Below are 27,928 nucleotides of genomic sequence, written 5' to 3'. Positions count from 1 at the left end.
AGATTCTGGCCCGATCGAGGCGCAGTCGAGCCATCAAAGCCAACAGGTCGACGCCGTGACCTTCACTTCGGGAGCCTATTTCCCCGCATCCCCACGGTGTGCTCGTTGGCCGCCGGTTCTCCGTGACGGTTCTAGACCGGAGTGAGTCGGGCCTGCGGGCGGTTCGGAGCGCCGCCGTCCGCCGGACACCGCTGCACCAATCAGCGCGGGGCAGCACACGGCCGGAGGAAAGGAGCGTGCGCGTCCACGAGCACTTTGCGCGGTCACGCTTAGTCCTGCTGTCACGAGCCTTATCCGAGCAGCGGAGTGGAGGCTGGCGAATTAGATCGGACATAAATTATACAGGACAGCTTATTTCCCACATTTAGTGCGCGATAAACAGAGTAGGTTTATATCCCCGTGCGGCTGGTTAACAATTAGGGCTCTTTATTGATTTATTCCGGTCGACCGGTGATGTATTGCAGTATTTGAATGATACTGCTAGCCAGCTAGCTTGCTAGCTGCGGAGCTAGCTAAACGCTGCGTGACTCGAGATAACGTTGTATTCGCGGCCGTTATTTTCATTAACCTGTTTCGGACTCGGCTTCATCGTCTTCGTCCAAGAGACATCCACATAGCGGCGGTGGTTTTAATTCTGGCGAATTACCGCTGTAGGTGTATCGGGTGCTCTTCGCTTTTAATCCTAGCTAACGTAAGAGAGGGATTGAATGAAATAGCTTGACATAGCCAACGGAAACGAGCCAGTTAACGGGGATAAGGTGAAATCACCCTGCCGCTGGCTGTTCTACCGTCATCCAGCTAATCTTGCAAATTGTGGTTGCCGCTCGCAAGCTCGTCGTGATTTTTATTAGGCAGCGATCGCTCATAAAGTTTTCACGAACGATTGGGACCGCGAAGCAGCCTAGCTTTTTCTACACGTCAAACTGACAATCATCCACTCCGGTGCAAGAAGCTGACCAGCAGCACTTGATTCTTCCTGGAAGGCCGGAGTGAGGACAGAAACCTGCGAAAATGCCGGCTGTGTCGAAAGGAGATGGAATGCGCGGATTAGCTGTTTTCATTTCGGACATAAGGAATTGTAAGTCACCTTTATTTGATTCCGTTTTGCTTGCCGTTCACATCACTTGACATCGTCGCGCTGTTTTTGGTTGTCCATTTTTGTCAAACCCCTGTATTTCGAATAAGCTGTTTATCTAAGACAAAGCTGCTGTTGTCCAACGTGAAATTACTACCAATAAGGTGAACACTCAGATGTTGTTCATCGTGCTGTTTTTAACTCGCATTTGTCGGAACAGAGGCATTGATAAGATGGAGAAGACAAGGCCTTTGCATCTAATTGTTGTCACTTTTGGTCAAATAAAGCCCCCAATATCTGCATTTGTTAAATAGACCACGTTAAATACCAGTCTGTTAATCTAACAAGTAAAGATCCGTGTCAGAAATATGCACATGAACTAAAGAATCTTCATTTGAACAGATTTTACTTCATAGCGTGGGAGCAAAATTTTAATTTTCATATCTGTACCTGGAGATGCAAAGGCTTGTATTCTGTATTTGCTAGGGGTATAACATCTCATTGATCTGAATGATACGTCAACCACCCAATCTCCACTAAAATGCAGTCCACACCAATGAGGGACAGCAACATTACACTATTATGTCACCACTGTGGTAACAGAGAAAAGGAGAGTTCTTTATGAAATTGTTTTATTTTTTATTCATGATTTCAGTGTTTTGTCACATTCATGTTTTAGTTGCCCTGAAAGAGTGCATTTTAAGGAACTTATGGTGGTCCATGGATAACTTGATATGACATTAATTTCAGGTCCTGAACCAAGCTCAGCCAAATCAAAATCGTAATACATCATTTTAGTAACTGCAGTCAGACACAGATAAAAGACAGCCATACAATTAGTTAATGGGCAGTTAGTTGTCGTTTAAATAACCTTCAGCATTTTACCCAAAATCATCCAAAATTATTTGGGGGAAAATAAAACACAAATTACAAGTTAAAAGAAATTGGATAGATTTCCTGAACCTAGAGACACAAAAGTCAGTGCAGGAATCAGTGCAAGAAAAAGAACAGAAACAGAAACATAATCATCACGGTCAGATGAATTATTTTATCTCGTCATTGACACATAATCGTGTTAAACTGCATGTTTGACACTAGTTCTGTACCAAGCCGATAAATTTACACACTTACTGTTCCTTGACTAGCTTTTGAGTTCCATCTGCAGGCTGCTAACTGTCTTGCATCAACTGCCTGACAGATTGGCATATTCTAAATAAAGTGGAGTCCTCTCAATATTCGGCTTGATGCAGACCATGCCCTGTTAGCAAACACAACTCCCGAGACCTCAGGTCAGTGTACCTGCAGTCATGACAGTTTAAAAAAACAAACAAAAAATAAATAAATGTGGCAGGTGTTCTTAATCTACCATCCTTTTAACGATGCCTGGACATTTGCTTGAAGATTATGTATCACAACAAGTTCCATTAAACAAAATCCAGTTACAGGATATTTTACAGGAATTTTGACAAGGGGCTCAATGCTAAAACTAGCCCTTGAATATTGCTGCATTTCAGAGTATTATTTAGATCTTGATGTGTGCAATATTAACTCATTATTTTATAGTACATTATTTCTATTTGCAAGAGAGCTTCTAAAAAAACACTTGAAGCTTTTACTTTTATCCATGTCATCATGGAAACCAGCCGCTCTCCATGTTACCAGATGCTTCCCTGCAACTGTGCACAGAACACGCATGTGCCATAAAAAATGCATGTCCAAGGTGTAAACATTTTCATCCGAGCAGCTGTGCAGTTTTCACACATAGTCTATTCAGAATTCCAGGTTAATGTGGAAGCATAATTTTAACTTTTTGGGTTTGATTACCAGAATTTCAGCAATTGATTTAGACCAAATAAATTATGAAGAGATTTGTCCTCAAACTGGCTGTAAAATGTATTGGATAAGGCCAGCTGAGAAAATCCTTTTTTTTTTTTTTTTTATTATACCTGTGATAATGTTTTCTTTGGAATCATTGGGCTTGGAGAGTAGATGGCCACTGCAGTCACCCAATATCATTTGATTTTTTACATTTGTTTTTAATTTATATTTTTTCTCTGAAGGTTAAAAGTATTGACATAATGTGTAAAAATGGGAAATAGTCATTGAAGAGCCTGATTAGTCCTGTTTGGCCCCTGCTGTCATGTCATTTTTTAGTATTTACTCTCATTCTTCAGTGGCTCACAATGAGCAAGTGTGCCAACTCTGGAAGGGTCATATCTAAGACTTCATTTTGAAGTGCGTGGATCCAAACAAATATGAGAAATGGTCACATGACGTGACCTCTGGTGAGTGATGAAAAATTGTTTGAAAGGGAAAAACAGTAGAAATTCATCTTAATAATGTCTCATGCTTGAAAATCATGTTTGACATCAATCACTTTGCTTTAACCTTTAAGGCTGTCCAATTGACAAAACATTGAAATGGTTTTCCTGAAGACTCCTTATTAGCTTCTAAACTGTTTGTAGATGAGAATGATCAAGTAAATGGTTGTTTGTCTCTGCGTGGCCCTGTGAACTGACTGGTGACTGATTCATGGTCAAACCTCCCTCTTGCTGAGAGTTCGCTTGGATGGGGTCCAGGTCCCCTATGACCCTGTGCAGGGTGAGAAGTATGGATAATGGATCAGCCAATGATTGAAAGCCAATATTGCATATTTTTGTAAGTGGCTGCTGGCTCGATTGTTATTTTGATTTATTGTACAGCCGCACGATTAATCTGAAACAATGAGTCAATTAGCCATCCTCTTTTAGTAAAAAAGAAAGGAGAAAGGGAAATGAAATAATCCTTTATTTGTCAAATGCCAGCAAAATTGCAGAAGTGCACTAATCTGGGAAATGTTTTGCCAACTTTCATGGTTAAAAGAAGTGTGTTTCAGTTAGAGGCAGAGGACAAGGATTCTTACATGAGGTGATATTCACAGTTTTGTTAGGACAATTTGTCCGGTATGTTAATCAGGTCAGCATAAAACCTGTCCTGGTCGAGGTTGTGTGTCCCGGCTGGATTTCAGTCCAATATTTCTGATGTATAGGAGTGTTAAAAAAGATAACATATTTCTTCTGATGCACATCTTTTCTTTGCTTCTTGTCCTCTGAAAAATGTTTCTGAATAGGTTTCTTGATGTTAAATATGAGTTCAGATAGCTGGATTGGGTTCTTTAAGATGTCTCAGTAATCACATGCTCAAGTTGTAAAGTGTGGCATGGCGCATCATCTTTAAACATTCATACATTTACATGTGAGTACTTTTATTGTAAAGTGCTCAGAGTACAATGGCCTTCATTTGCTGTCTTTCTGTCATCAAATGAGTACCTCACTTCCTGCATAGTTATTCTGCTAAGATTGGTCTCCTGATTTTAGCAGGCAGATGACTGGTTACTTTGCTTCTTCGCAATAATAAAATGTATTTTGGAGAATGATGTCACTGACAGTCAAACTTGTAGTAGGTTCCTCTTATGGTTACGTTCCACTTCACAGTTCCAGCTTGACTATGATCTTTTTGCGTTTCCAATAGGGCTTGTACCTTGTACCCGTTGTTTTTTTAGTGTTCATGTAGTGAAAAAGAGCCTGTAGAATCAAATAAGACGACGTTTTCATTAAACCCTTATCAATTCATTTCCCCATTAGTTGTTATGTGTTTCAGGAAAGCCTTTTCTTCTGCATTGAGATCAAACGAATAGTCAGTTAATAGAAGCATTTTTTAGACCCCTCTTGTTGGACAGACTGATACTAAGTTAAATATTGAATAAAAGACTCAAGTTAAACCAAATCAAAAAGGGCAATACGTTTACAGCTGGCATTAATTAGGAATGGCAAATGAAGAGATACTCATTTTACATCTTAACATGCTACGAACATAAAGAATCGTTTGTTTGTCACAGAACACCGCAGGAATTCCACTTTAGTTAATGTTTTTCAGTGAAAAAGGATAGTGTACATTTTCCTTTCTCTCAGATGCTGAACAACGGATAGCAGTAGGCCTTTCTACCAGCAGGAATCTCACAGGTGTGAGCAGTGACATTAACAAAAGCTGCATTCCATTAATTGTCTCACTAAGCCATATCAGAAAATAAGCATGTGCGCGTGTGCGTGCACGCACACAACCGCACACATACAAACCAGAGGCCTTGGTCTAGTGCAATGAAACTGAATGCAGCCATCATTAATTAAATGAATCCCATATGTGCTTTTCTTGCTTTGACATGTATAACATTTGCTCAGTAAAGGTCCTGCTGCAATATTAAAAAGAATGACAGACATTTTTTTTAAGTGTTGCAGTCCCAGCATTAGCCAATCCAAAGAGGTGTGGTTGCTGAGGACGTGCCTTTTTACACCATGATGACATAAGTGAGCATAGCCATCAGACACAAGGTGGTCATGCTGCATCAACAAGGCTCAGGCTGAAATTCCACCTCAGACAAGTGTTCCCAGATGTTCTATCCATGTTCTTCTGCAAGAGCGGAGAGAACTGGGATGGTTAAGTAGTAGACAGGCAGTAATTGTGGCCTAGGAAACAGCACTGCACACAAAGCAAACATACAACTGATCTTCTTTAAAATCTCAATCTTCTCATAACTGGCATGAACCAGTGGCTCTGCACTTCCTCTCAGGTGAGAGCTGGACTGATTTTTGTTTATGCAAGTCATGTGACTATCAATAAAAACACAAGTACTCTGGACTGATGAGTCAAAACAAGAACTCCGTGGCTCTAACAAGAAACAGTTCATTTGCGAACAAGAATGTCTGGCAGCCACACTGAGCAGATTGGAGGCTGCTGCTTTTCTGCAGATACATTTGGTTTAGTTGATGGGATTCTCTGTATTTTCCACCTTGCAAAGCCATCATTAATGTGAAACATTGCCATGGACATACTGCCAGTGTCCTCCAGAATGATATCCAACAAGAAAATAAGGAGTTCTACGGCAGATGGTATGGTCCCCATAGAGTCCTTACCTCTACACCACCTGCTCAAGTCTGCACCCCATGAATAGATAGAGGGAGTGCTTTTCCTACTTTCACTTTTCTCCTGGCATGAAGTTAATGTATTTGCACATGGTGGCTGACACAATAGGCCAAAGAGCAAATCAACACAGCAGGTAACTGTTGTATATGGCAGAATTTAATAGCCAAAAAGCTACACAATTTTGCTATCAAAGCAACAAAACAGCACCTGCCTAACAGACCTACCTCTTCACTTTTCTGATGGAAGGTATCTGGAATTTCTCTCATAACGGGCCCAAAGCCATTCTCTTGAATCTTTTCTTCTGGAGTGCCTCACTCCTCTAGAAGTTACCAAACTCCATCAGGTCCTCCCATGCTTGCTGTACATTACAAAAAAAGTACTTAATGAGTTTGTATTGTTCTGACACGGTGCTCAGATGGCCTCTTACATTCACCAGATCTATGACTTATAGAAGGCCATTGTTCTGGGGGCTTTGAATAATGTCTGGTTCCTAGTAGCTTACTGGGGCCCAAAAAATCTCAAATGCAGTTTTAAACATACAGTTTGCACACAACAAAGGTAAAAGTCGGTTTAACTATGAGATTAATGGAGCTTTAAGAAAATAGGACTATGAATGCTTTGTATTTCAGTCATGCTCCCCTGTCTGAAACTGGATTTTTACTTCTATTGAGTCCAGTGGAGATTTTGAAATATAGCTTTTTTTAAATGCCATTTCATACATTTTCCATTAGTTGTGTAGCGAGTTCATATGAAAGATGCTAATGTGCTGAAAATTACTGCATCACTGCTGTCAGTAAGCACACATTTGCCAATAATGTGAGAGGATTTTTGAGAGAATTAATTAGTCATAGAGTTTAGCAAATTAACATCTGATTGTATAAAGGGCCTCTAAATTATGAACATTTAAAGACTATGTGAAACTGGAGGCATGAAGGTACTCTTGGTTATTGGGAAGCTAAAATTTAAATGATTGGCAATGTAAAATGAATGTGAAATAAATGAAGGGCGAGCAGATTATACAGCAGGCGAGTTTGGGGCCAGAACTAAGGATCTAACATTGTGCCTGAATTGCTGATCTATCATATAATAAAAACTAATGCCGCCTCCATCTTTTAACCCATTAGGTAAAAGCAAGGAAGCTGAGATCAAGCGGATTAACAAAGAGCTTGCCAACATTCGCTCCAAGTTCAAAGGTGACAAAGCTTTGGACGGCTACAGTAAGAAAAAGTATGTCTGCAAACTGCTCTTCATCTTCCTGCTCGGCCACGACATTGACTTTGGGCACATGGAGGCAGTCAACCTGCTGAGCTCCAACAAGTACACAGAAAAACAGATCGTAAGTTGTCTTAACTGTTTATTGTTTGTTTGTCAATAACAGTGATTGATGCAGGTGTGTGTGCGTGCGTGTGTGTACATAAATTCCAGTATTGTGTCAGATGATGCAATATGGATCTCAGTACATGTTCAGCACAATAATCAACATGAAATAACAAACTCCTTAGTACAATAGGATGCAACACAACAGTAAAAAATGAAAGAATACAATTAAAGAGTAAAATTATAGTAATATTAAAAGATATAGCATAAATTGATAATTCTGTGTTCCATATTTCTACTATTGTTTGCAAGAAGAAAAGAGAAAATTAAGAATGTGACAACACACTTGCTCTGTTTTTGAGTTTTGAACAAGTAGTATTTTCCCTGCTCTAACCTAGTCACTAGCATATTTGTAAATTTTAAATGTTTGGTTAACCCACATAGTTTTCCTAACAGTTCAGTAACTTTTGAGGGCATCGAAGGGAGTGGCAGGAGAGGGCTGGGCTTTCTCAGTCCGAGCAAGGGAGCAGGCATCATGTGACTCAGCACTGCAGATAGAGAGCGGTAGAATAACGGTAGTTTTTGGTAAAGCGAAACATCATGGCTCCATTTCAAGACTTATGTATAGAATCAGAGCGGTATAAATTTAATAACAGTTCACATCTAGCTTTGATGATGTGACAGCTGCCAAATAGCATAGCTCCTTCAGCCCATTGCAACCTGAAGCAGCAATGACTCTGTACACCCCTTTTGAAAACATGTTTAGTTGTTTTATATTTGTTGTCTGCTGAAGGAAGGCTTAAAAATCCTCAAAATAGGGGAGGGAATTTAAAACAATTTAGTCACTACCCTAGTGAAGAATCATTACTTACTACGATAAAATAATAGAATAAAACGCAAAGTGCCCTTTATACTCCCTTTGTCAGAACCTTTCCAACCTGCCATCAACTTCTCTTCATTCTAGCTCAAAGCAGTAGATAGGTGTCTTTCAAGAGATTTCTATTTTTGTACGTCATTTCTGAGGGTCATTTGTTTAAATAACAGCCTATTAAGTAGTTGAAAAAAATTTATTTGAGTGTATTCTTATGGGCAATCAGCTCATATTAATTTATCACTGGTTATAACTAATGTGCTTTCAAAGCCCTAATTTATTATGTCAAAGTCAAATTGTTGTATGCTTTTATCAAATATTGGTTGGTTTGTTATTTTTCTCTCTTCTCCATGAATATGAAATAATCAATGCCTTTTCGTCATTGTTTAATATGTTTTAAAAGTGAGGAAATGTAGTAAATGCATTGTTCCCACTATGCAGCAAAAACAGCTGCATGCACAGCTGAAGACCAGAATTTTTCCAGAAATGTCTGCAGAGCGAAGGTTTCCAATCGTCTTTGTTGACAAAAAATCAGTGACCTGTGTGTCAAAATCTAGATACAGCTTTCAGCTTTCATAGTCTCAAGTTTGTAGCTTTTTTAATTTCTTTATTTGATAACTGGCTGGGATATTTCTCCACACTTGAAATATATTTTATCAAATCATGTAGCTTGTTTTGGTCACAAAATGATTACTGTAACTTGATTTTGTATTTGATCATTAGAAAGTGAAATGAATAAATCAGGTAAGAAAAAGGTACCAAAAAAATGTCCAAGAAGTTACCTGAGAATGCAAAAGAGACACACATACCTTCTTGCTAGAAAAAAGTAAATAAAAAAAAAAAAAAAACTTCACATAATGGTGTAAAACTTTAAAAATAAAAAAGATGTCACCCAAATATTTGTCTAAAATTACCAATTTGAAAAAGTGTGTATGTGCGTGTGTGTGCGCACACATGCTGGAGTGTCTACTTTGAATAATAGCTGGAATTTTGAGTTTAATGTAACTTCATTTTTGCTGAAATGTAATGCTGTACAATTTGGGAATCCATGAGCTGTGTCTTTATAAAGGCTTCAACTATTATTGATGGACAGATTCCAGCTACTGAGTATCAGGGTCCCTGATAACTTGAGCACAAACTTGTTGAACTATGAAGACAATGAAAGATCTGCATAGTTATTCAGTCAAGCTTAATCTGATTTATGATCCATTGTAACAGTTCTCAAGTATTTAGTAGAGATAGAGGGTGTTCACTCCAGATACTTTTGGATTGTGATTCATTTCCTGTCTTAAGAATATTCAAGCCATGCAAAGGTTTGAATGTGAAATTCTTTTTCAAGACATTTTACTGAAGACTGGAGACCTTTGCAAACCTTTTTATATTTGAATTTCCCACTACATCAGATCTTTACCTAGGTTTTTCCTGTAGGATGCATTAGTAAAATCAAAGCTCAATACACATTTTATTTTTTTTCAGTTAAACATGCTATAAGTGATAGCTGCAAGTCTTTGTTTTTTTAAATTAAAACCTGGTTACTAATTTGAACATTCAAATATCTTCAGTTCAGTTTAACGGCATCTTCTAGCTTTGCAACAAAAAATCAAGTATCAGTTTATATTGAATGAATAAAATGTCTCAAATTTTAAAATCTTAATGATGGAATGGCAAGATTTAAATATATTCAGATAATTTATTGCTTTTTTTTTTTTTTTTTTTTACAAAAGATGCTGATTAACTTTTCTTTTCGTGGAAAATACAGGTTGTTTGTCTGTTGTCAATGTTGTCAAAACACGAATAATATTTGGTTCTTAATCACAGTATTATGGATGAGCCAATGTTGCCTGAATGTATCCCTTTGAAATTATTTTTTTTAGATATGAATTTTTTCAATGCCTTTCTGTAGATATTAAAGCAGAACAGATTCTGCAACCACTATGAATATCTCCTGAATCTGTGCGGTTGCTTGACTGTTGTTCTTTATCAGGAAGAGGAAATAACGAGTAAGCATAATATTGTTGAGTCAGGATGTCTTTTCCAAATAGTTGATGGAGCAAGCTGCTGGACCACCAAATACAACACAACTTCCCCCTCTGATAGTTGTCTTCTAGCATTCATGGTAATGTGGACAATGAGAGGAGAGAATGGCTTGTTAGTCATTCTTAGAGTCCACAAGGGAGTGCACTGTATTTATACGATTCGTTCATAGGGCTGGAAGTGTTCATGATGATCCTTGTGCATTTTACTTTTTTCCTGCAAGGACTGTCTTTCTAGTACAATAACCTCAGAGAAGAGTGAGTATATTTGAAACAAACAGAAAAGTGTTCTTTGCATAGTTTAGTCCAAAATTTTACAGTTTGGTCTCAAACTCCATCAGGTACAACAGAGAGAATTGTCTGACCGCAAGCTGGTGATGCAGTCATAAGAGGTCAATGTTGCTATTATGATACAATGCTATTTCCATTTTTAAAATTTATTAATATGCCACTAATAGGTCACTGTTTTTTTCCAGCCCCAATAATTGTCTCACAAGGAAAAGAATTATTGCGTGTTGAATAGGATAAAATGCTTTGTTGATACTTCCTTAATTGCTGCAAAATGGTATTGTTATGACACTGACCAAAAATAATGTACATTATAAATGTTGTACCTGAATAGGGAAATATCCAATTTGTGTTTGCAATTGTAGTATATGCAATAAAAGACAAGTATTAAGTATCCATGTCCAGTGCAACCTGGCCAATAGCTGCTGACTTGTGTCCAACAATATTGAAGTGAAATGTTTGTTGGTGTTTTCCTGAAAAATATGACATGGCAGATGTGCTGTCATCAATCTTTTCTTTGTTGCATAGCACCTATCATTAAATCGAATTCTCTCTGTTTCTTCAGGGTTACCTTTTCATCTCAGTACTGGTGAACAGCAACAGTGAGTTGATCCGGCTGATCAACAACGCCATCAAAAATGACCTCTCCAGCCGCAACCCCACCTTCATGTGCCTGGCTCTGCACTGCATCGCCAACGTGGGCAGCCGGGAGATGGCAGAGGCCTTTGCAAGTGAAATCCCCCGGATTTTGGTAGCTGGGTAAGTGATAACTAATTTAGGGAGAGATTCCAGAGTGAAATAGTAGCCCAGTTTTTTAATGTGTATTAACAACATCTTTACATGATTGACTGAGCTGCTGGATGTGTGATTATAATTTACCTCAGTGACACAATGGACAGTGTGAAACAGTCAGCTGCCCTGTGTCTGCTTCGGCTGTATAAAACCTCCCCTGATTTGGTACTGATGGGGGAGTGGACATCTCGGGTGGTGCATCTTCTCAATGACCAACACATGGTAAGAATGTTCTGCCAAGTTGTGCTTTTTCAGTGTTCTTACACATCAGTAAAAACCTTCCAAGAGAAGCAATCTGAGTGAAATGCTTCTAGAATTGAACCAAAGGAAGCTAAATCTACCACTTAGGCAAATTACCTAGTTAAAATGTTTTCTTCTGTGCAATTATTAAATGTAGTATTTAGTGTTTTTGCTAATTTGCTAAATCGGTCTTCTCAAATCAATATGATTGTTTTCAAAATTACGAGGGAATGAGAAATACTCAGAATCTTCTTGAAACTGCAGTCACTTTTACTTCAAAAATCGTCAAGAATCTAAAAAATGTTAGAAAATGTTCTCATGCAGTAAAGCAGCATGTGAAATGTATTATAAAATAAAAAGAGACGGATGTGACTAAAAGTTACCTTTTAAAATAGGTGTAATACTGTCCAAAGATCATCAGCAGGGAACAGTGGGGGTTACGGGTATGAGACCTGGAATGTAAAGGCCCGCACTCGATCATTTCTCTCATCACAAAGACGGGGTATTATATTTGCTGTGCAAATATAATAAAATCTGCAGCCAGTTCACATTATGCTCAGACCTGTGAAAGCCAGGTCCACCTGTTATCCCTTGTGCTGTGATAACTGAGGTTTTCGCTTCCTGTATGTGTGTTTTCACATTCTAGGGTGTGGTGACGGCAGCAATCTCTCTCATCACCTGCCTGAGCCAGAAGAATCCAGACGAGTTCAAGACCTGTGTCTCCCTCGCTGTGTCTCGACTCAGCAGGGTGAGTTAGGGTCTTAAAGATCTTTAGCCTTTTAATGGACCTGAAAGTTAGTTCTGAAGTTAATTATTTACTTTTACAACTTATAGCACATTCAAGATCAAATGTGTGCAATGAGGACTTGAATAAAGGCTTGGCTTAGTTGTGAAGGCTGCCCAGGGGATGCGTACAGGGTAGCAGATAAGCATTTATACTTGAAATGAAAGTCTAAATGAACATATTATTCGCTGTGTTTCATGATCATGGGTTCTTAAAAGAACAAATGTTTTTACGATTTTTGGTTACTCACACAGAATCTAATCAGAGCCACAGCATGAATGGAATGATACCCGGTTATAGTGCTAAGTACCCAGGGACCATAGCATGACAGGGAATATGTCTCCTTACTGCATATAAAATGTCCATCCTCTTTGTGGCATCCAAAAACATTGGAACATTTCTCTCTCTCTCTCTCTGTCTTTCTGTGCCTTGGTGTTTTTGGCACATTGCATTGCGATTGTCAGTAGAAATCTGTACTTCAAGCACTGGCATGCTGCCCATTTTTTAAAGATATTGGATGACTTTGTTTTCTATTCTTGTTTAGCCACACAAAACATCACAACAGAGACTTGTGTATCATTCTGAGAATGGCAAAATATTTTCATGTATAACTACTCAGGGGTTGTAACCCTTACAAATGAATAAAAAAAAAAAAAGGTTTGTCATGTTGCTTTTATATTAATCAAGAAATGTCAGAAATGTCACTGAAAGCACCAAGGAATCATCACAAATCTTAGGGAAAGCAATTGAAAATCAGCAACAAATTGTAATAATATTAATATGTAATGTAATAATCCCTGAAAAATCTCTCTCTCTCTCTCTCTCTCTCTCTCTCTCTCTCTGTATATATATACATACACACACACACACACACGTAAAAGGTCTGGCTATAGGATGTGTGTCTCTAAGAGATTCTGTTAGTCCAAAGACAATAGAATATTCCTTGTGTTTGCTCCCCAGATTGTGTCATCGGCATCAACAGATCTGCAAGATTACACCTACTACTTTGTTCCAGCGCCGTGGCTCTCCTGCAAATTGCTGCGCCTCCTGCAGTGCTATCCTCCACCAGAAGATGGAGCTGTGAAGGGTCGGCTCGTCGAATGTTTGGAAACAATCCTCAATAAGGCCCAGGAGCCACCAAAGTCCAAGAAGGTGCAGCACTCCAATGCCAAAAATGCTATCCTGTTTGAGGCGATCTCTCTTATCATTCACTATGACAGGTGAGATTTTTCCAGAATCACAAAACACATTCATACTTTGAAAGTGAAGCTTGATGATAGCCAACTCAAAAACACTAATAATTTGACGTCTTCCATATATAACCAAAGGTTTTTAAAGTTGACTGTCAACAGTATGAATTGGTTGTGCATATGATCAGAGTTGTCTTTTATTTTTTAGTATTTAGTGACATCTAGTGGTGAAGTTGTGGTCCATATGAATTCGAACATGTTTCTCGTGAGGATACAAATGACTGTTTTCAACAAAATAAATTGTATTTCCAGGTCATTGTAGTAGGGATTAGCAATCTAAAATAAAATTATCCATACTTGATATTGGCCCTTTTGCCAATATCAAATACATGGTTCAGCAAACATTCAGCAATGAACTGATTAAAAAAAATTCTACAATTGTCCAAAATATTATAAAGATGTTACAGAAAATAGTTTTCTCTAGATGCTATATTTGTGTCCTCAGACTCTTGCCACATAGATAAGTGTAACTTTGTGTCTTATCACAATTGCTATTATACATATCATACATATCCTAATCAATGATAAGCCATCAACATACTTAGTACATTTTATACATAATGCCCTGCTCAGAAGAATCAAGTGGTTTGGACTGATTGCATGTGAAATATATTATTTATAAATGTCCCTTATGAGTTCACTATATATTGTTTATTGAAAAAAAAAAAAACTGTAATGAGGTTTCACCCAGTTTAATTCAGTTAGAATCTAGGTTCAACGGCTTTGCCTTTTTTGTCTGTCAGTGAGCCAAACCTGCTGGTGCGAGCCTGTAACCAGCTGGGCCAGTTCTTGCAGCACAGAGAGACTAACCTCCGCTACCTTGCTCTGGAGAGCATGTGTACCCTGGCCAGTTCCGAATTTTCCCATGAAGCTGTCAAGACACACATTGAGACTGTCATCAATGCCCTCAAGGTGACACCACAGACTCAAATCACATAGAAGACAAATCCTTAATTTAGAAAATATGAGTTATTGACCCCCATAGCCAAGTTACTCCTGCTACTTCATAATGGTCAATATTAGCTTTAAAATAAAGTGGTAAACTAAGCTCCTTGGAAGTTTAGCGGCAGCAAACCATTTGCCAAATTTGTCTGTAACGTAATGTTTTCCTTGCAGACGGAGAGGGATGTGAGTGTTCGCCAGAGGGCGGCTGATCTTCTTTATGCCATGTGTGATCGCAGTAATGCCAAGCAGATTGTAGCTGAGATGCTCAGCTACCTTGAGACTGCAGACTACTCCATCAGAGAGGAGATGGTATGTATGTGTACTGCTGTGATTCTGTACCACTGATATTTTTGTTCAAAGATCAGAATTAGGATATAATTTATTATCCTCAACTAGACCTGGAGTGATACACGTCTAAAAATATCATCTTGGTCACAAATCAATGCCAAATTTGCTCATGTTTTTTTTTCATCACTAAATTTGCATGGTTATTTTCATAGTCCTGGGAAGAAGCCCGAGCTGGATATGTAATTTTGCCGCCCTTAAAATTCAACAAGTAATGATCAGCAAGTGAATTAGAAAATACCTCAAAAGTAGCAAAAACCTAGCAAGAATATATACAAATAATTCATTCTAATCAATGAAGTCATATAATGAAACTGTCAAGCTGGTATTCTACTTTTATTCCAAGAATTTTCAACTAAATGCAGACAGACAATATTTTCTGCCCCCCCTGCTATCTCAGAGTAAAAGCATTGCTCTGATAAATGTCAACACTAATCTAGAAGTCAGAGGGAAAGTTTACAATAAAAGCAAATGATGAACCAATTGTTTTGGTCTCTCATCATAGTCTATAATTAATTAAACTGGATTTCTTCCAGAATTTGAATCTTTTGTTTCTTTTAATTCAGGTGTTGAAAGTGGCCATCTTGGCAGAGAAGTATGCTGTTGATTACTCTTGGTATGTTGACACTATTCTTAACCTCATCCGTATTGCTGGCGATTATGTCAGCGAGGAGGTGTGGTATCGTGTCATTCAGATCGTCATCAACAGAGATGATGTTCAGGGCTATGCTGCCAAGACGGTCTTTGAGGTATGGATGCTCTAATTATTAAATTGTCGTTTTTCCACAGCAGTACTGGATTAAGAATCTGATCTTATACTGTTAAACTGGGGTCTCAGAACACCAAAGTCACACGGAACAGGTCTAATTCAGTCAAAATGGTTTTGTCAAATTTTACCGCAAGTAGACCTATTTTACAGGACACACACTGACATGATCACATTAGAGTTATATTGAAAGCATATGTGCAAATCACTTAATTTTCAATTCTATATCTCATTTACAATGAAAAGTCCACAGGTTTCTGCTAAAATACCGCTTTGATTTGTTTAAATTTGGTGGTTATATTTTCAGGGTTGTCTTTTGTGTAATGTTTAAGAAATCATGTGAAGACTTGATCCTGTTTTGATTTGTAAAAATAAATCATCTCGATTATCCCTTAGGTAGTTTATACTTTAAGAGAACATTAGGTGAAGGATATTTTTCATGTGGTCTTTCTCCAGCAAGGTTTTTACAGTAACCTAAACCTCATAATTACTATTACTGCTTACAATTCTTGTATAAATTCGAAGTCCTATGTTCCCCAGTCACGCAAATCCCGTGTAAAGATACCTGCTGCAAGTTGATTCATAACTAGATCGTTGTACTAGAGCTGGTTTCTTAAAAACTGTTAAATATCAAATCCAACATACACTGACATTTGCTTTCACAGATTGTTTGTCAAGTCTTGATAGATTACCTTTTGCAGTGCATTGTGTGAAAGAGGTATGAGTTGAATAAATGTCTTCCAGGCTTTGCAGGCGCCTGCCTGCCATGAGAATATGGTAAAGGTTGGAGGCTACATCTTGGGAGAGTTCGGCAACTTGATTGCTGGTGACCCTCGCTCCAGGTATATTTGTGTGTGGCTGACACTGTCCAAAGTTTAATGTTGCAGTGATTTGGGGAAAAAAAAACAAAACTTTGTCTTCCAGCCCCTTGGTCCAGTTCAACCTTCTTCATTCCAAGTTCCACCTGTGCTCTGTACCAACCCGAGCCCTGCTACTGTCAGCCTACATCAAGTTCATCAACTTGTTCCCAGAAACAAAGGCTACCATCCAGGAAGTACTTCGCTGTGATAGCCAGATACGCAACTCTGATGTGGAGCTGCAGCAGCGTGCTGTGGAATACCTGAAACTTTCTTCTATTGCTAGCACTGATGTTCTGGTTAGTTGTTGTCGTTGAAGAATTCTTTTTAGTCCATTCATGTGGACGATCAGGGTCTGTGTCACCTGTTGTGTTGTCTCTGGTCCATCAGGCCACTGTTCTGGAGGAGATGCCTCCTTTCCCAGAGAGGGAGTCGTCAATCCTGGCAAAGTTGAAGAAGAAGAAAGGTCCTGGTGCTGTGTCTGTGACAGAGCTTGAAGACAACAAACGAGAGGGAAGTGAGCTGAATGGAGGCAGCGATCGGGGCCCAGACACAACCGCCATGGCAGCTTCCAATGCTGTAAGTAGACTGTCTGAAGGTCATTATTTATAGAGATAAATAACACATGCACCAAACTACTGCAAGTGTTGTTTTTCTTTCAGTCCACCCCGTCGCCATCAGCGGACCTTCTTGGTATTCGGTCTGGGGCTCCAGTTACTGCTGCCCCTGCAAGTGCAGGCAGCCTATTGGTGGATGTGTTTTCTGAAGCAGGGCCTGCTGCTCCCGCTGCTGCTGTAAATGATGATGGCTTCCTAAGGTGAAAGCACGACCTTTAGAACAGACTTTGACTGCACTGTAAGCTAAAGTCCATTATGAGCATCCGCAGACGTACCCCTCACAATGCTTGGTAGATAAACTTCTCTATGAGGGATTCATAAGGTGCTCTGAAAAGGACAGTTGAGGTAATTTAGCCCCGATCAATTTAGCTTTCCATCAAAACAATCAAGTAGCAGACCTAAAACGGCAGCTTCCAAAATGAGTTTTCAAACATGGGACATATAAATTGTCTAATGTACCAAATGGATTAGGAAGTTGGATGTTGCATGCTCATTGAAGTAAAAACTAATACTTATTGTAGAAGGCAGACAGTAGTCTGTTTGTCAGTGTGCTTTATAAAGCACTGACTATCGAAACAGTCATAGTTAACTCAATGAAACTGTTCCCAGATCTTTATTGGAACACCATCTAAATTTGTTTGTGTATGTTTGATTATTTGCTGACTTAAAATAATGTATTAAACTGTAGTATTTGTGGTGTGCTTGTGCTGTGAAAAGTATTCTGCAACTTCTTGTGACGTGTCTGTGTCGGTTGTCTTTCTGTTGTTCTTTGCTCTTTCTTTGCCTAATATGCACCTACTACCATGGAGGCAATCACACTCAATTTGTGTGAGTGGTTTCATTGATCAGAAACAAATTCAATCATCACCGATAGGACGGCAATATTATTTGAATAAATGCAGAAATAACCCAATTTACATGTTGTTACTGTTCAACCTAGGAATCAACTCATAGGGAGAGTGTAAGTGACTCTCACCAAGAGAAAGTGATCAGATGTTACATTCGCGGAGCCAAGGTGCCCCCACCAAAGTTTACTGCAGGTTTATTTTATATTCATTTAACCTCAGTCACAAATTTTTTTTTTTTTAAATACTGTACGTATGTTTTAAAATTACCCATAAATGTTTTAAATCTACAAAAAATGTTTTGTAAATCATAAGGTCCACAGGTCTGCCTTGTAAAGGAGATCAGTTTAATTGTGAATTTTTAAGATCTTTTTCTCTTTTCATTGTTTTTGTTAAATTTCTTTTGTCCAATATAAAAAAGTGAAAGCCATATGAATGTATTGAATCCCAAGGTCAGTGTTTTGTTTTACTTTATTGGGTAACTTTGAAAGTCCCTACACTGGTAGGTTGATAGGCGTTTAGATGTGGTATAGCATTGGTAGAACTGCTGAGTCAAGATCTGACATTATTGAAATGCAAAGCTTTGTGTTGCCCTGCACTGCCCAAAAGCAGTCGAACAGTTATGAAGCAGCATACTGACTTTCCTCCATGGTGCACGGTCTGCTATACTTGTCTGTTCTTTTAATCTTGCTCTGTATGTGACTGTCTTTCGTCTTTTCTCTCCTATCCTTCTCTCCATTCCCCTTTGTGTGTGTGTCCGTGTGCTTGTGTGCGCCTGTGTTTTGGTTTGAATGTGTGTCTGTCCTCTGTCCTCTACCGTGATTGGACATTGACAGAGAACTGGAACAGCCCACCGAGACCTCTGACTCCCTATTGGTGGAGGGTTCTGGTGACCCGGAGTAAGGGTTCAGTAGTCAACTACAGCAGTAGCTAGAAAAATACCAATAGGGCATCTGTATAATGATCTGCTACTGTTATGGATAAAAACATGTTATTAATGATAGATGATAATTCATAGTAGGTTACCTATGATTTACTTAAAACAGTTACATTGGTCTACATGTACTTTGATGCCTTCTAACATTTTTAGAGCTCATCACTACAGTGTCATGTTCTGCTGACATTGCCATTGATTTAAGTATTTCCTTTGCAATACACAAAACCACAATTTCAGAAAAGAACAAATCATATTATCTTTCACTATTTTTAGGGAAAGCAGTCCTACTTTCTGTTTGCATTCCAGTGAACTCATCTCAGGACAGACAGGATGTGCTGCAGATGACTGTTTTGCCCCAGTTTTTGTAGTTTTGCTGGGCTAATCAGGCTAATCATTCCTGCCTTATAGACACTCCCTGTTTTCGCATTCACCTAATCCTGCTGGGATATGTCTCTTTGACACCTGCACGCATCTTCTTCATGGCTATGTAGCATTTTTCTTTACCACTCTCATAACTGGGCTGTAGGATGACTCCCAACTCTTGAGTGCCCAATTGTGTCCACTTATAAAATGGAAACTCCATTGGGCCAAACAGGCTATAGCTGTTTGGAAAAGATACCATGTGTTGGTTATTTAATTCCTTGAACATAACAGATGAGCTAGATTTGCACATCGTGATCAGTCATGTATCAAGCGTCCTCTTGGCCAGTTCAGCCTTAACTTTGCGTACAGTACCCTGCCCCCTCAGTTGTGATTGGTTCTTGGGGATAAGTGGTATTTTAATAACCACCAAGAAGGAAAAGCTCTCCCCTACCTCACCCTTTACCAACACCATGGGATTGGATTTTGGGCGTTTCATGCTTATTCTTGCCCAGGAGATCAGTTTTCCCCGGCCCCAGAGAATCTGTCTTCCATCATGTGGAGGTGTAGTGGTGTCATTAAGGCTCTGATGGGGCTGCTGTATACAAGACTTAGAGGCAAGAGAACCCTCTATTCAGTCTGAACTCAGTCAAATTAAGAGTGCACACAGTTACAATGCATTTCCAGAGCACTTGCAGCACCTTTTTGAGGGCTCTTTAGAATCCTGGCAGCGCCTCTAGACCTAATTGGCTTCTGCATTAGTTCCTGGAACAGAATTGGAGCTACCAGGAGCTACTTTCAGCAGCCAAATGATTTTTTGCAGCCATAATGTTTGATTTTGAACTAGAATGTAAGATTTACAACAAGCAAGAAGCAATGTGCTGTGTATTCTATAACCAAAAATGTTACTGGCATCAAGCTGTATTTGTAGCCTATGTATGTCCTTTAAAGTGTCTAAGGTAGTCTGTAATTAGTCAACACCTTTTCTCTTATTTTGGCTCGATATTCTGGCACATAGGATTGCAAACGAAATGGGACAAAGGATTTGAGGGACTGTTATTTGCACGCGTTACATCCATTATCTGTGTCATCGCCATGTTTTTTTGACCAGTGCAGTAAGTCACTGTTAAATCTGCACTCCACTCTCATATGGTTGATTTAGATGCTAATATAAAAAGAACCAGGCAGGTCATATATATCTAAAGCTATTTTTTTTTTCATGTGATAAAATACCACAATTAAATCATAACAAACAAGATAGAATGATTACCTATTATTGTATAGCAAACTAACATACAAGTTAGCACTCAGTAAAACCCAGAATTTTGAGTTATATAAACAGTCACCATTGTTTAAATCTAATGGGTTCTGAAAGCTTTGAACGCAAGCCTTTTTGTTTTCTGTTATGTAATGATGCAAAGAGCAGCTAGAACATTATCTTCAGAAATTTTGCAAGTTGAAAACATCAAACATAAGGCTAGCACTCAGGCCCATTAGCAAATGCAACTAACTGAAGACACTGTAGTTAACAAAACAATGTATCAGACTCAAGGTCAATTTTGGGGGAAAAAAAATCACAATTGAGGCACTGTGTTTAATTTTTTTCTATGAGGAACCATTAATTCACTAATGCCAAAGACTAACAGATTTTCAAGACATTTTTCCATTTCTTCCCTAATGTGCTTGAATACATAACCAAAACACCAGAAAATGTCCAAATTCTTACTTACTGCAGTTACTTGTCATTGTGTATTGATGTTTTTGTAGAAATTATAGTTGAATGCTTTTACTAACCACCTCTGCTTTTTATCCTTTCTTCTTGTCTTCTTAACCAATCTTCATCACATTGTACATGTTCAATGTGTTGCTGTCTTTCATGGCAAACTCCTGCTCAATCCATTTTTTTTCTCCTTCATCTTGGTATGTCTGTACCCATCCATTCCCTGGCTGTCTCTTCATCCTTGCGCTGTCTTGTGGTCTCTCAGCTCTGCTCCTCCCTCTGAGGATCCCGCTCCCCCTCTGTCTGAGGCTGATGAACTTCTTAACAAGTAAGATACAGTATTTCTCTGTGTAAAAGCTTTGCCAAGTGTTGGCCTCGCCATTCCTCTGAGTATAGGAAGGTTTTGACTTCTCACAGAAAAAGACCCTGTTAGCACTAAAGCCCTGAAACATTTTTCATATTTTCAGGTATTGAAATACATGCTGATGCTGATCAGCGTATTACATCAACTTAAAAAACTGTCATTCAAACCTGATCATTCAAAAGTCAGTCACCTCTGTCTTGATACTGCGTACCAGGACAAGAAGTTAAAGGGACAGTCCCCAGTGCACACGATGAGCGTCATATATATATATAAAACATCAAGAGATTTGAGGGCCTGAAGCCTTCTGACATTCTTTGTATCAAAAATTCCCTCCAATTTTGCTGCCAAACTATCACAAAGCACAGTGGCTTTACAGGTACTCTACAAGCTCCAGAATATGGGGCTTGAGACCCTCCCAGGCCATCAAACACAGATTTTCAAGTGGATGGAAGAACCATAATTTGCCCCTGAGAAACTTAACAAAAGTTTCTCAGCAAATACAATAGATGTAATATCAAATCTATTAAAAAAATCAAATTTTAATCTAAACCATTTCAGAAGATTGTCAAAATTACAGGTGGCTGTAACCTTTAATTTGGTGATCAGGACCTGAAAGGATTGATGCAGATCGCTGCTTCAAGAAATACAACCAGGAGGACTACTTGATGTAGCATTAATTCTACTCAGAGATGACAAAATCCTCCAAAGTCCAGACTGGAAAAGACTGCGTTTAGTCTGATTTTAGTAAACATTGACATTTGCTGCTGTTTGAAGCTATTGATACTTGCTAAAGTTGTATTTGTGTGTTGACCTTAAATTACCTTTGTCCTACAGATTTGTTTGCAAAAACAATGGCGTTCTCTTTGAAAATCAGCTACTACAGATTGGGATTAAGTCTGAATATCGTCAGAATCTAGGTGAGTCATCTTGGCTTGGTCCATAGTTGTTCAGCCTGATTTTTGTGACACTGTGTGCAACATACATTTTGATGCTCATGTCTTATACGTGAGAGTGGACGGATCTTACCAGTATATTTGAGGCAGAGGCGAAAGAGATCCAATTTAAGGAGGATGCTAAATATTTTGCATTCACAGTTCAGTCCTGAGCAGTCCTTACACAAGTTACCATCATAAACTGGATGATACTCTGGTTCTCTTTCAGGGAGAATGTACCTATTTTATGGAAACAAGACATCTGTGCAGTTTGCCAGCTTCAGCACAACAGTCAGCTGTCCTGGGGAATTGCAGTCTCATATCCTTACAGTTCACTTGCCTTTCAAGCCTTAACACTTCAGAGTAGTACTGAGTTAGTAATAATGGAGACCTAATGCATCTTATTTTGTGCCTTGAAATGTCCAGTAATACAGGAATTCTAAGAGGGTCTGACGGTATAAAACGCGTGTGTTTGTGTGAGCTTTGGGATGTTTTTAGTCCTTGACAACAAGCCACAACTCAATGTTCAGTCTAAACCTGTGGAGCCACTGGTTGAGGGAGGAGCGCAGATTCAGCAGGTCCTCAACATTGAGTGTCTGACTGACTTCTCTGATGCCCCGCTGCTCAACATTAAATTCAGGTAACCTTGTTCCTACAGTGCTACCTCTGATGCTGAGCTGTAAGGAAGTACACACTGACACCTTTAGTCAAAAATCATCCACTTCTCCTACAAACAACAAAGGATGTGGTTGTCAGAGACTCGCAATTGTCTACACCACCATACTTCATACAACTAAGAAAAATGTTTTGGAGTTCACTCCAACATTGGGTAGATTGTGATTGAAATTAGAAACTATTTGATCAGAGTGGAAAGAGATCAACAGTTACTTAATGTCTAAGACCCCAATGATATAGGTCCCAAAGACAAGAAATACCCAATATTTAGACTTTATTAAAAAAAGGCAGGCAAAAACATCTCTACAAAGTTGTCTATAATAGTCATTCTAATCGTTCAATTTTGTGTGCATGTAGATACGGAGGAGCTTTGCAGAACCTAACCCTAAAGCTGCCTGTCACCATCAACAAGTTCTTCCAGCCAACTGAGATGTCCTCACATGACTTCTTCCAGCGTTGGAAACAGCTCAGCCAGTAAGAGTCTGCGCGTGTGTGTGCGTGCGCACGTGCGCGCACGTGCGCGCACACACACACACACACACATGCATAGTTGTGCTTTTCATTTGGTTTCTCAGGAAAAGGTAAAATCTCTTATTAACTCTCCCCAGACCTCAGCAAGAAGCACAAAAGATATTTAAGGCTAACCATAGCATGGACACTGAAGTACTTAAGGCTAAGGTACGTAAACATTCAATGGCTTCTTTTTTCCTTTACACCAGATATCCTATTGTTTCAATTCCCTATGTTGAAAGGTAACTGCTTGGAATTCAAACCATTCAAACAGTAGTTATAATCTTAGTGTGTTAAAAATGATCAGAATATGAATTCATCAACATTCATTACATTTAAACCCTGACCTACTTTGCTTTTACAATGTTAAGATATATCATTTCAACATCTGGGTGTTGTAAGTTTAAGTTCCTCATTAGAGACACTCCCTGAGGCACTGAACTTGGACCTCTGCAGTCTGAGTAAGAGGGCAGGGTTTGCTTGCATGTTTTGATATCTTGAATCAAGTGAAATATTTTCAGCATGCTTCAGTCAAATACTGGAGAAGCCGTTAGGAATCTGTGTCCTTCCAAGAACTTTGAGTTGAAGGTTCAATTTGTTTTACTTGTCATTGGGGAAATGACAGTAAAGGTATTTTGATTCTGAGGTTTGAAATGTCTGGGCCTCGACTTGCAATTGAATGCAGCAGGACTTGGGGGGCAAAAATGCACTGTCATTTTAAAACTGAACAAAAGAACAAATCACACTGAAATCCAAATGGCACTTTACTTTGAGGGTGTTTATTTAAAGAGGAGATATTTTTGTGTTTTCTCAACGGCATCAGCTTAAAGTCAGAGTAAGGAGGGTATTTTGTTTTCTCTAAAAACTCTCTGCTGTCTATGCACAAAAAAATGCACTACTGACTCTTAATTGTTTTTATCCTTTTAATGATGTGTGTGTGTGTGTGTGTGTGTGTGTGTGTGTGTGTGTGTGCGTGCGTGCGTGCGTGTGTGCGCACGTGTGCGTGCGTGTGTGCGCACGTGCGCTTGCAGCTACTGGGACTCGGAGCGGCCCTGCTGGACAATGTCGATCCAAACCCAGAGAACTATGTGTGTGCTGGAGTGATCCAGACCAAGAGCCAGCAGGTTGGCTGTCTTCTGAGACTGGAGCCCAACGCCCAGGCACAGGTACTTGCTTTCAGTGTGTCATTCCTAGAGATTAAACTCTTAATGTGCAGGATAAACAGGAGCTTGTAGCAGCTCTATGTCTCAGTGGATCAGTGGAATTTTCATCAACCACATAAGAAACAGACAGAAACCTGTTTTGAAAGAATTCTCTTAATCCACTAATTCTAAAGATCAGAGCTTGCACAGTTGTCCATAAAGAGTCATCTTTGCCATGAATAAATCTAAAGGATGGGATTCCGTGAAGCAGAGATGAGACATTCTCACTGAGAAAACTTAAATGCAGGGATTTCTGAAAGGTACGGAAGAAATCTAAACTGTATGTACATACAACATCAAATCACTTAATTCAACTGTAAAACTGTAAATCAAGATATTAGTTGCTGATGGAATGGTTTTAGTTCCATGTAAGCATCTTCAACTTCAATTTTTCTCACAGAAAATTTACTTGAGAAAATATGTAGTAAGAAAAAAATCCCAACAAAAACCAGAAGAAATCATTGGGAAATGAGCAAGGAACCTTAAAATTTACAAGAAGGTTGATATCAGTCAATCCAAAAATAACATATTAGGCAAATTTTCATAAAAATGCACTAAATGAAATCAGAATTTAATTACAAAGCAATTGTGTAGACAACAAATGCAGAAAATATGTAATATGTCTCAAATTGAACAGCAAACAAATATGTGTCAAGATTCTCACATGTGACAATTCCTGAAACTGCAATTGTATATTGGTCTGGGAAGTGTACTGGTTCTTCTGACATTTTGTGTGTGTGTGTGTGTGTGTGTGTGTGCGTGCGTGTGCGTACAGATGTACCGCCTGACTCTGCGCTGCAGCAAAGACTCAGTATCACAGCGTCTCTGTGAGCTGCTGGCCCAACAGTTCTAGAGGCTGGACCTACACCATGACCAGTACTCCCACCATCCCCACCAGCGACCCTTCCCTTGATCTACCGCCTGCCTCCACCTCACCTCCTTCCTTCAACAAACAATCTTTGAGTAAAAAAAAGAAAAAAAAAAAGGTGTAACCTACATAAGGGAAAAAGCAGCCGCTGTTAGCAGCAGCGGCCATATTATCGTCATTATTCTTGTTCCAGATCATCTTCTTGTTTATTAACATGATGCTACATTCTTGTTTTTGTTGGTATAATACCTGTGTAGCTGGTGTGCGCGTGTGTGCGACAGAGAGGGAGAGAGAGCAAAAGAGTGTGCGTGCGTGTGTGTGTGCGTGTGTGGGCGCGCGCCTGTGTGGTTTCATATTGAATTGATAGGACATTCCTTGAAGACAAATGGGAGCTTGTGTTCATTCCCACCCTCTCCCCACTCATCTACACGCACCGGTATGATTCCTCGTAGCTTCGGCAGGGTCCTTTAATGAAGTGAGACCTGAGGGTCTAAATTATTTCTGTTCAGTAAGCAGGCCAGTGAAAATGCACTTAAGGCTTTGGGATCCTCTCAGCATGAGCCCCCTTAAAAGTTTCCTCTCCTGAAACGAATCACCTTTCATTTCAATGACCTAGTTTGTTATTGATGTATCTGTAAATATGCGCCAGTGTTTATTGCTTTCTTTAGACATTCCCATCTCACAGCTGTGATCATCCAACCCAAGATGCTAGCATAGCAGGCAAGCAGAGAAGGGTAAGCTGGCGACGGGTACAGGGTTGAAACTTGGCAGTGTTAAAACTGTCTTTTGCACCCTTTCGGACCGACTCATCTACTGGCGTCATGTGGTTATCATCGGACAGACACGTGCTCTGTCGTAGAGGATGCAGCTCATAGAGGCGAGGTTAATCAGTCATTATATTTCAGAACAAAAGAAGGAGGTATGACCTGGCTGTTTCTTGTCCTCAGTTGGACGCCTCTGTCTCCACGTCGTGGCTGTATCAAGCAGGAGTAAATGTCTGTGAGAGGATGCTGGTGCTGGTCTGAGTAACTGCAGCTCCGTGAGTTTGTTTCTGCCGACCTCCACTGCCAGAGTACGGAACGAACAAATAGAGACAATTTTACAAACTTGCCTCAATTGAAAATGCATTGTATCAGTCTACAGAAATACATAATTGTTAGGAGAGAAATTACGATAGAAGATGAAATAACTTTTCCCCTTAATTCACAAGTTAAATGGTATAATAGTTACTATTTTTTATAATTGGCGAATCAGTTTTTTTTTCATTTCAATAAGCCTGAGAAAATGTTGTGTAAGTCACCAAAAAAACAAAAAAGTAACACTGTAAAATAAATAAATATGACCATCATGCAAGCATCAGAAAGCGAATAGTTAATTTACAAATCATTCAGACACTACATATGTAAGTTACCATAATCTTGCCATGATCCTTATAAGGATTCAAATCAAGTTCAGATGAAAACTTTGAATCATTATATTTATGTTTGGTGTGCAAACAACATTTGTATGATTCATCCACTTACGGAAGTTTGGGGGTCAGCGGCCTCTGGCACTTTCGTAGGGGAGTTAGGACTTTTTGCAGCCACCTCAGACTTTAAGGACACAGCCGAATCCCCTACGGTCGCTGAGGCCAGCACCATCAAGTTTACGAGTCCGATATACAAATATAAACACTTAAAATGTAATTTGTATTTGTCGCCACCAAATCTGACAACCGCTGGAGAAAATGTCCAGGACATCCAGGTACCCCACATCCACATGACAGGCTCCCTCTGGGCTCAGCAGTGACATCATGGTGGGGGTATTGTTGTGAGACACTTGTGCATCGGCCATCTGGGACTCTGTGAGAATGTGTCTGTGTGTGTGTTTGGCTGCAAGCAGGAAAGAGAAAAGCCTGGATATCTTTCTGATACATGGTTGCGTCACATTCTGTGGCTGCACAGCAAAACACGTTGAACTTCATAGTGGAAAATGTCATTATGTCATTCTGTGAGTGTGTATATGGGATTTGTGCGTGCGTGTGTGTGTGTGTGTCTATGCAGTATCCACTAGCTAATGCAGCCTCATGTATCGATGTTTAAAAACCTGTCCAATACCTGTGTTAGAAATAAGATTTACTCTGTAATGAAAAATGTGAAAGTAAAACTATGCCATATATCCAAATCATGACCTCCTGTCTTTTTCTGTTTATGTTTTGGCTTTTTATTTTTTTAGTTTGGGTTCCCAGATAGAAATTTGGTTTTCTTAGATAATTTTAGCAATTTTATTTTATTTTCGTCAAAATGGGGAACTTGTTTTTCATTTCAGCTTCTCAGATGGTCTGTTTAAATAAGGCAGATGCCTACACACATACGCACACACACACACTAGTATATA

The 27,928-nt window shown here is 39.2% G+C and overlaps 1 protein-coding gene across 3 annotated transcripts; it reads left to right on the top strand.

The window, feature by feature from the left end:
* The first annotated feature begins 272 nt into the window (after nt 1–272).
* Nucleotides 273–27,715, top strand: ap2a1 (adaptor related protein complex 2 subunit alpha 1). Of its 3 annotated transcripts, XM_086170310.1 has the most exons (22): nt 273–1,078; nt 7,159–7,370; nt 11,109–11,302; nt 11,428–11,557; nt 12,222–12,323; nt 13,320–13,579; nt 14,353–14,521; nt 14,726–14,863; nt 15,466–15,648; nt 16,410–16,507; nt 16,590–16,821; nt 16,913–17,101; nt 17,185–17,339; nt 18,821–18,883; nt 21,267–21,329; nt 22,200–22,282; nt 22,527–22,627; nt 22,810–22,937; nt 23,330–23,446; nt 23,581–23,650; nt 24,514–24,648; nt 25,460–27,715. In XM_086170310.1, exons 1-22 carry the CDS (start codon nt 1,012–1,014, stop codon nt 25,535–25,537), a joined length of 2,967 nt encoding a protein of 988 aa, XP_086026436.1. In that variant the 5' UTR covers nt 273–1,011; the 3' UTR covers nt 25,538–27,715. The 3 variants fall into 3 exon arrangements, with proteins under 3 accessions (XP_086026436.1, XP_086026437.1, XP_086026435.1); XM_086170311.1 differs by lacking the exons at nt 18,821–18,883; nt 21,267–21,329; XM_086170309.1 differs by lacking the exons at nt 18,821–18,883; nt 22,810–22,937; nt 23,330–23,446; ... (1 more) ...; nt 24,514–24,648; nt 25,460–27,715 and having other exon boundaries at nt 22,527–22,666.
* The last annotated feature ends 213 nt before the right edge of the window (nt 27,716–27,928 follow it).

Source organism: Fistularia commersonii, chromosome 23, assembly GCF_037954325.1.
Source record: "Fistularia commersonii isolate RoL2024-O1a breed Wild chromosome 23, RoL_Fcom_v1.0, whole genome shotgun sequence".
NCBI lineage: Eukaryota > Metazoa > Chordata > Actinopteri > Syngnathiformes > Fistulariidae > Fistularia > Fistularia commersonii.
The sequence above is the reverse complement of the archived record's forward strand: the minus strand, read 5'-3'. Positions and strand labels throughout refer to the sequence as shown.